The sequence below is a fragment of the Dendrobates tinctorius genome, unplaced genomic scaffold (genome assembly GCF_039654945.1).
Source record: "Dendrobates tinctorius isolate UK_male_01 unplaced genomic scaffold, ASM3965494v1 ptg000410l, whole genome shotgun sequence".
In the NCBI taxonomy this organism is placed as follows: domain Eukaryota; kingdom Metazoa; phylum Chordata; class Amphibia; order Anura; family Dendrobatidae; genus Dendrobates; species Dendrobates tinctorius.
This window is the reverse complement of record NW_027362074.1, coordinates 1,660,001-1,668,816: the sequence shown is the minus strand read 5'-3', so window position 1 is coordinate 1,668,816 and position 8,816 is coordinate 1,660,001. Positions and strand designations below refer to the sequence as shown.

The window sequence follows — 8,816 nt, the reverse complement described above, 5'->3', positions numbered from 1 at the left end:
GCTGACTGTGTTGGGGTTAGGCCACGTTCCGCCAGGTGGAAATGGGGGGGGGGGGGGGGGACGACGACTGTGTTGGGGTTAAGTTGTGCCCCGCCAGGTGCTGACCGGGGGGGGGGGGGGGGGGGGATTGTGTTGGGGTTGAGTTGTGCCCTGCCAGGTGCTGACTGCTGACCGGGGAGGGGAGGGGGGGTTTTGGGGTTAGGCCGCACTCCACCAGGTGGTCACAATTGGCGCTGTAATCATATTTATTGTCACCTCTTGCATCACAGGAAGGGTTAATGACAGTTCGAGTCACCATCCAAATGTAAAGGTGTACAGCTCCTCTGCAGCCTTCTGTGAATCCATGGCAACAGACGGAGATGCGTTGCTCTGCGCAGGACTCGGTGTGGTTGGTTGCTATGGAGACGCAGAGCTAGATGGGGGGGGAAGAATCTCTTCCTCCAGCCTCAAACACTGCAACAAACCTGCAGCTGTAGTGATCAGACACATGACGCAGGCGGCTGCACGTCTTCCGCCAGAAGTAGATGGGGGCCACTGCTGATCCTTAAAGGGATTCTGTGAGCACAGAGCGACTGTTCAAACCAAGTGCAGCTGCTTGGAGTGTGATGGCCAGACGATGAGTGGCACCCTCACATGACACTGATGTGATCGGCGAAGGCCTGCCCTGAGTCCCAGCTGTCGCTGACCACAGTGCACACCCCCGCCAGGGCCTGCAGCGCCTCCTGCGTGAGCACAGGGTCTCGATCCAACAAGTTCTGGGAGACCGACAGCTGCTGCAGCTTCATCTCACCACATCCCTCCAACTTCTGAGCAAATCGCAGCAGCCCGTCCGGCTTAATGCAGTTAGAGCTGAAAAGACAAGTGACACGGAGCATTATACACACATCAGCCGGGGAGGCGGAGCATTATACACACATCAGCCGGGGAGGCGGAGCATTATACACACATCAGCCGGGGAGGCGGAGCATTATACACACATCAGCCGGGGAGGCGGAGCATTATACACACATCAGCCGGGGAGGCGGAGCATTATACACACATCAGCCGGGGAGGCGGAGCATTATACACACATCAGCCGGGGAGGCGGAGCATTATACACACATCAGCCGGGGAGGCGGAGCATTATACACACGCCACATGGGGTTTTTTTTTTTGCCTTCCTCTGGATCAACGTTAGGGCAAGTTAGGACAGGATATGGGTTGAACTAGATGGACTTAAAGTCTTCCTTCAACCTTAATAACTATGTTACATAGCTAGTGTACTGAAAGAACAGAGGAAATTACCGAACCACTAGCCAGTCCAGTGAGCCTTGCTTCTATACAGGAAACATCTGTGAACAAATTATTAAACAGCATGTATGTAAGTACTTGGCTAAGAGTGAAGTGATTAACCAGAGCCAGCATGGGCTTGTAGTAAACAAGACATGCCAGACTCATCTAATTTCCTTCTATGACAGAATCACTGACAGTGGATCAGGGAAATGTGGCAGATATGGTATATCTTGACTTCAGCAAGGCATTTGATAAAGTATCTCATACTATTGGGATTGACAAGGCTACAGTTAGGTTGAGTACGATCACTGAGCCAGTTATGAATCTAAGAGTGGTGATAAATGATTCCACATCCAATTGGAGAAGTGTTACAAGTGGGGTACCACAAGGCTGTGTATTTCGGCGCCAGTGTTACAAGTGAGGACCACAAGGGTCTGTCCTGGCCCCAGTGTAAAACATTTTTATAAGTAATCTAGATAAGGGAACGGAAGGTAAACTAATCAAATTTGCAGATGATGCAAAGCTAAGAAGCTAGGAGTGATGGGGAACACTAGGGAAGATAGAGAAAGGATTTAGATAAGCTTGAACAAGGGGCAGCGACTAATAGAATGGTATTTAACGGAGAAATGTAAGATTCTACATCGGGGCAAGAAAAAAATTACATCCTACAGAATGGGAGGAATAGAACTAAGCAACAGCACGTGTGAAAAAGACTTGCGTATACCAAGATCACACACTGAACATGAGTCAGCAGGGTGATGCAGCAGCAAAAAAAGGCAAATACAGTTCTAGGATGTATTAAGAGAAGCATACAGTCCAGATCATGTGAAGTCATTATCCCTCTCTACTCCTTGCTCAGTGTGAGCAATAGCCTGAGCTGCATGCTATATGCCAGGTGGTGGCACTAAATAGTGGCCCACCCTAATAGGAGAAACACATCAACTCCAAGAAAGATGTTCATTTTAGGAGAATGAGGAGTACTCGGGTGGATATAATAAAAAACAAAGTTTTTACTAGAAAAAATAAACATAAAAATAGACATAGAAACAATTATAATGTGACATGACGCAATCCAGGAAACAGGAATACCAGGGTCACCACTCCCTACTGCGAGCCCACTGCACATATCCCACAAGTGTATAAAGTGCCAGCAGGGTAATAAATGGGCATATAAGCACCTCACATAGGGAACACCATGAAAAACGTAAGAGAAGTGAAAATGAACAACATCTGGGGGTGGCCCTGGTGTTCCTGTTAGTTCCTGGATTGCATCATGTCACATAATAATTGTTTCTATGTCTATATACATATTTTTTTCTAATAAAAACGTTGTGGCTTTTATATCCACCCGAGTACTCCTCATCTCCTCCTCTGCTCCTCCTTGGTCAGGCCTCATCTGGAATACTGGGTCCAGGTCTGATCACCACATTGTTTAGAAGACATCACCAAACGGGAGCAAGTTCAGAGAAGAGCGACCAGAACGGGGACGGCTCTGCAAACCCTGTCTGATGGGGAAAGGCTGCAGGATCTGGGAAGGTTTAGAAACGGATTGCAGGTAGATAAATACCTCCAAAAATAATATCTACATTTTCACTAATCCAATTCAAGTAAAGGGTGTAAAACTCCGTAGACCTGCTGGTAATCCATCCTGACAGCACGATGGAGGACGGCCTTCTTATCCTTGCTGGGGACAGGAGACAACGAGAGGATAAAAGGACCCTCCCATCTCCACCCCTCAGGGTTTTTCCCGTCCCGGCGAGAGAAGAGCTCCGACGTTTATCCCTGATGGTTCCTGGAACACACACAGCGGGATAGGGGGGCCCAGCCTCTTCCTTCCCGATGTCAAGCGGTCGGTGGCAGATACTGGGGTTCCTCAGCCTGCCGGGTCAAGGACTGCTCCCAAGTTGTGAGCTGCTTCCTCCCGCGGGGTGGGGGGCTCCGGTGTCTTCCTCCGACAGGCTGCAGCACTGTGGGCGTACTTCCAGTGGTGTCATCACTGTGGCCGGGACCACGTCAGCGTGCGTTCCACGGTGGACTGTAGGAAGTCCAGGATACAAAGTAGGGACCTGGCCGGGCCTCCTCAGATGCGCTATCGTGTACATGCGCTACCGCTTGTCTGCATTGCTGCACTACTACATGCTCAACATGGAGGATTCAGGCAACGCAGAGGCTACGGCCGACCAACCCCAAGGGCTCGTGAGTAGGGGTACATTCCCTGACAGCCCCTTATCCCACATAAACAGTGTATATGTGGATTTTTGGGGGGAGCATCCACCTTTGAGACACCTAAAAGGGACAGTAAGAAGGCAGGGAAATGGAGGAGATGGGCTAGCTGCAGCATTGAAGGGAATTTGTCACCTATTTTTTCAACTATAAGATGCGGCCACCACCAGCAGGGCATTCTGTAATGCTGCAGATAAGCCCCCGAGGTAACCTGAAAGAGACGAACGAGTTAGACAATACCCGGGGGAGCGGTCCGGCACCTCTCATCTTCTGGCAATGACACCCTCCTCCTTACTTCTCCCTCGGCTCCGCCGCACTTTACCTGCCCTATTGAAGGCAGAGTCCAGCAGTGCGCAGGTGCCGGACCTCTCTGACTTTTCCTGGTGCCTGCGCACTGCAGTACTCTGCCCTCAACAGGGCAGGTAAAGTGCGCCGGAGCCGCAATGGGAAGCAAAGAAGATGGGAGGCGCCGGACAGGACCAAGACGGGACCCGGACCGCCCCTGGGTGATTATAACCTAACGGGTTTTTCTTCTCTTTCAGGTTACATCAGGGCTTATCTACAGCATTACAGAATGCATTACAGAATGCTGTAGATAAGCCCCTGATGGCCATGGCCGCAGCTCATATTCAAAAAAATAGGTGACAGAGTCCCTTTAAATTACCAGATACCTAGTTACAGCAGCTATGCGAGACCTGCACCGCCAAAGTCATTGGGGAGGAGCAGTCACCTCTATGAGGTCCATCATCAGGGAAGAGGTTCAGGCCTCTATTTCCGACTTACTCCATACACACACCTCAGTCAGAGTCCTAGGGTGGTCCCCGTGCCAAAAGGCCAAGGTGGGAGATGGAGCTGAGCTCCGAGGAAGACGTGCACTCCGGCTGGTCCGACCACGGGGAAGAGTCCCCCCTACCTAGACGACTTCCTAATCATAGGCAGCTCCAGAAAGGAGCTTATGGAGCATCGTCAACCCTCGGTCTTCACAATCTGGGCTCGGAGGTAAACGGGGGGGAAGTCGGATTTTACACCACAAATCAGGAGGAAGTTCCTGGGTGTTCTCCTAGACTGCTGGGGTGAAATTATGATGCCGCGCTCCTGTGTAGAAATGTATGAGGGTGGAGACCGAGCAGCAACAAGCTGTGTTTTAAAAGGTGCGATCAATTAGTATTGGGGGAGTGTTGTACCCCTCTCCTGTCTGCTCCTGTATATCGGCAGATTAATAAGCGGCATAAACATCTGCTGTGGTTAGTGCAGCTATGGAGCGCCCCAGCAGCATTCCCAAGCCGCGCTAATCAGGATAACCACACTAATAATGCAGCAGACGTCACCGCTGCCCCTGAATCCCGCTGATCCTCACCGGCAGATAGAACACCGTCCCCCGACATTTCATCAAACAATAAGGATATGTGCACACACAGTGTTTTGTCTCTGCGGATTTTGTAGAGAAAACCGCAGGAAATCCGCAGGACAAAGTGCTGCGGTTTTTCTGCGGTTTATCTGCGTTTTTGCCCTGTGGTTTACACCTCATAATGGATGAGGTGTGAAACTACAGCGTTTCTGCACCAAACAATTGACATGCTGCGTTTTGAAAACCGCAGCAAAACCGTGCGGAAAAAAACGCAGCATGTGCACAGCTTTTTTTTATTTCCATAGGAAATAAAGGTACTGTACAACGCAGCAGAATCTGCTGCGTTTCTGCAGAGCCAAAAACGCTGCGGAAGTGCAGCAGAAACCACAAAGTGTGCACATACCCTAACAGATCAAAACCCCGATCCCCGCCATCTGTCATGGGCTTTCTGAGAACATCGCTCTTCCTACGGTCACTTAGGGCTCAGGTATGAGAGCCACGCCCCAGAGACCCCGCCGTGACAATAGCGGGTGGTCCGACACATTGGACTCATTTACAACTAAGAAACTTAGTAATTTCTCAATAAATTGTTCATTTTAACCCGTTTCTACCATCGGACGAACAGTCGGTCAGCTGGCAGCACCCCCGCACTGAGGTGGCTCCGGCGGTGAGCCCGCATCAAAGCCGGGACATGTTGGCTGTTTACAACTACCGACACGTGCCCGCAATAGCTGCGGGTGGAATCGCGAACCACCCGCACCTATTAACTAGTTAAATGCCACTGCCAAACTCTGACGGCGGCATTTAACAAGCGCTCCCAGCCATCCAGCTGGAAATGCTCTCATCGGTGACCCGCGTCATCGGTTCGTCGGCATAACAACCAGAGGTCTCCTCGAGACCTCTATGGTTGTTGATGCCGGATTGCAATGAGCGCCACCCTGTGGTTGGCGCTCATAGCAATGCTGTAGTTCTGCTACATATAGGCCATCTGCTCATCACCTCTATGCAGCAGAGCCGATCGCGCTATGGCAGTTTCTAGTCTCCCATGGAGTCTATCGAAGCATGCCAAAAGTGAAAAAAAAAATATGAACAAATAAAAAAAAATATAAAAAAGTTTAAATCACCCCCTTTCATCTCAATTCAAAATAAAACAAAAAAATCACACATATTTGGTATCGTGTTCAGAATCGCCCGATCCATCAATAAAAAATGGATTAACCCGATCGCTAAACGGCGAAGCAAGAAAAAAATCAAAACGCCAGAATTACGGTTTTTTGGTCGCAGCGACATTGCACTAAAATGCAATAACGGGCGATGAAAAGATCGTATCTGCACAAAGGTGCTGTCATTAATAACGTCACCCTGGCACGCAAAAAATAAACCGACCCCAGATCACAAAAAATGGAGGCGCTACGGAACTCAGAAAATGGCACAACTTTTTTTTTTTTTTTTTTAGCAAACTTCGGAATTTATTTCACAACTTAAATAAAAAAGAACCTGGACATGTTTGGAGTCTGTGAGCTCGTAACGACCCGGAGAATCATCATGGCAGTGATAGCAGTTAGTGAACCCAGCAAAAAACAAACAAAAACCAGTCTGCACTTTTTTTTTGCAATGTCACCACACTTGGATTTTTTTTCCTGTTTTCTGTTACAAGGCATGGTAAAACCAATGGTGTCATTCAAAAGTACAGCTCATCCCGCAAAAAACAAGCCCTCACACGGCCATAATGACGGGAGAGATAAAAAAGTCATGGCTCTGGGAAGAAGGGGAGCGGAAAACGAAAACGGGAAGAAGCTCCGGTCATTAAGGGGTTAATATCCCCATTACAAGTTATGTTTTATAGCCTTCCCTCCAGAGGGATCAGCCAGAAGATCTGCGAATGTTTAGCTGCAAAAGAGAAGACTGAGAGGAGACTTAATAGCCGTCTACAAATATCTAAAGGGCTGTCACATTGTAGAAGGATCATCTTTATTCTCATTTGCACAAGGAAAGACTAGAAGCAATGGGATGAAACTGAATGGGAGGAGACACAGATTAGATATCAGATGGGTGACAGGGTGATCAATGAGTGGAACAGGCGGCCACGAGAGGTGGTGAGTTCTCCTTCAATGGAAGTCTTCAAACAGAGGCTGGACAGACATCTGTCTGGGATGATATAGCGAATCCTGCTTTGAGCAGGGGGGTTGGACAGTATGACGCTGGGGGTCCCTTCCAACTCCATTCTGTGATGTATCAGCCGGGGGCAATATACATATCAGCTGGGGGGGCAGCGCATTATACACATATATGGGGGCGGAGCATTATACACATATATGGGGGGCGGAGCATTATACACATATATGGGGGGGCGGAGCATTATACACATATATGGGGGTTGGAGCATTATACACATATATGGGGGCGGAGCATTATACACATATATGGGGCGGAGCATTATACACATATATGGGGGGTGGAGCATTATACATATATGGGGGGGCGGAGCATTATACACATATATGGGGGGGGCGGAGCATTATACACATATATGGGGGTTGGAGCATTATACACATATATGGGGGCGGAGCATTATACACATATATGGGGGCGGAGCATTATACACATATATGGGGGAGGAGCATTATACACATATATGGGGGAGGAGCATTATACACATATATGGGGGAGGAGCATTATACACATATATGGGGGCGGAGCATTATACACATATATGGGGGCGGAGCATTATACACATACATGGGGGGCGGAGCATTATACACATACATGGGGGGCGGAGCATTATACACATACATGGGGGGGCGGAGCATTATACACATACATGGGGGGCGGAGCATTATACACATACATGGGGGCGGAGCATTATACACATACATGGGGGGCGGAGCATTATACACATACATGGGGGGCGGAGCATTATACACATACATGGGGGGGCGGAGCATTATACACATACATGGGGGGCGGAGCATTATACACATACATGGGGGGGCGGAGCATTATACACATATGGGGGCGGAGCATTATACACATATATGGGGGCGGAGCATTATACACATACATGGGGGGGTGGAGCATTACACACATATATGGGGCGGAGCATTACACACATATGGGGGCGGAGCATTATACACATATGGGGCGGAGCATTATACACATATATGGGGGCGGAGCATTATACACATATATGGGGGGCGGAGCATTATACACATATGGGGGCGGAGCATTATATGGCAGCCTCATCAATTGGATTAGTGTCCACTGCCTGACCGCTCTGGCCAATATGCATCTCTCCTGATGATCCCGCAGTAGGGGGAAACGCGTTGAGCGTGTGCGGACTGTATCTGAGGAATGATGTTATCATGGACCTTATGGCTATCATTATAGAGGAGTATATGTGCACAGATAAGTACTGTTTTTGTTTTTCCCCGATGAATGGGCCTATTGTTGTCAGTATCTGGTGATGTAAACTAGGGGTACGATATATATCTGATATCTGGAGTGGCTGTAGTACCCTACTAATTCACACTGAGGCTTGTGAATCTGGTATACTCAGTGGGGTCTCGGATTGTCTTATGAGGAAAGGTTGCAGGATTTGGGAATGTTTAGTTTGCAAAAGAGAAGACTGAGAGGAGACTTAATAGCGGTCTACAAATATCTAAAGGGCTGTCACATTGTAGAAGGATCAACTTTATTCTCATTTGCACAAGGAAAGACTAGAAGCAATGGGATGAAACTGAATGGGAAGAGACACAGATTAGATATTAGAAAAAACTTTTTGACAGTTAGAGTGATCAATGAGTGGAACAGGCTGCCACGAGAAGTGGTGAGTTCTCCTTCAATGGAAGTCTTCAAACAGAGGCTGGACAGACATCTGACTGGGATGATTTAGCGAATCCTGCTTTGAGCAGGGGGTTGGACCAGATGGCCCAGGAGGTCCCTTCCAACTCTACGATTCTATGATTCTATGATT

At 48.7% G+C, this 8,816-nt stretch overlaps 1 protein-coding gene across 6 annotated transcripts in view; it reads right to left on the bottom strand.

Moving 5' to 3' along the window:
• Positions 1–227: 227 nt before the first annotated feature.
• LRRC41 (leucine rich repeat containing 41) overlaps positions 228–8,816 on the bottom strand; it is an 86,761-nt gene continuing 78,172 nt past the window's right edge. For all 6 annotated transcript variants that reach the window (XM_073563943.1, XM_073563945.1, XM_073563942.1 and 3 more), the window contains one exon: positions 228–849. In XM_073563943.1, coding sequence (XP_073420044.1) covers positions 630–849 — 220 coding nt within the window. In that variant the 3' untranslated portion in view covers positions 228–629. The remainder of the gene's footprint in view (positions 850–8,816) is intronic.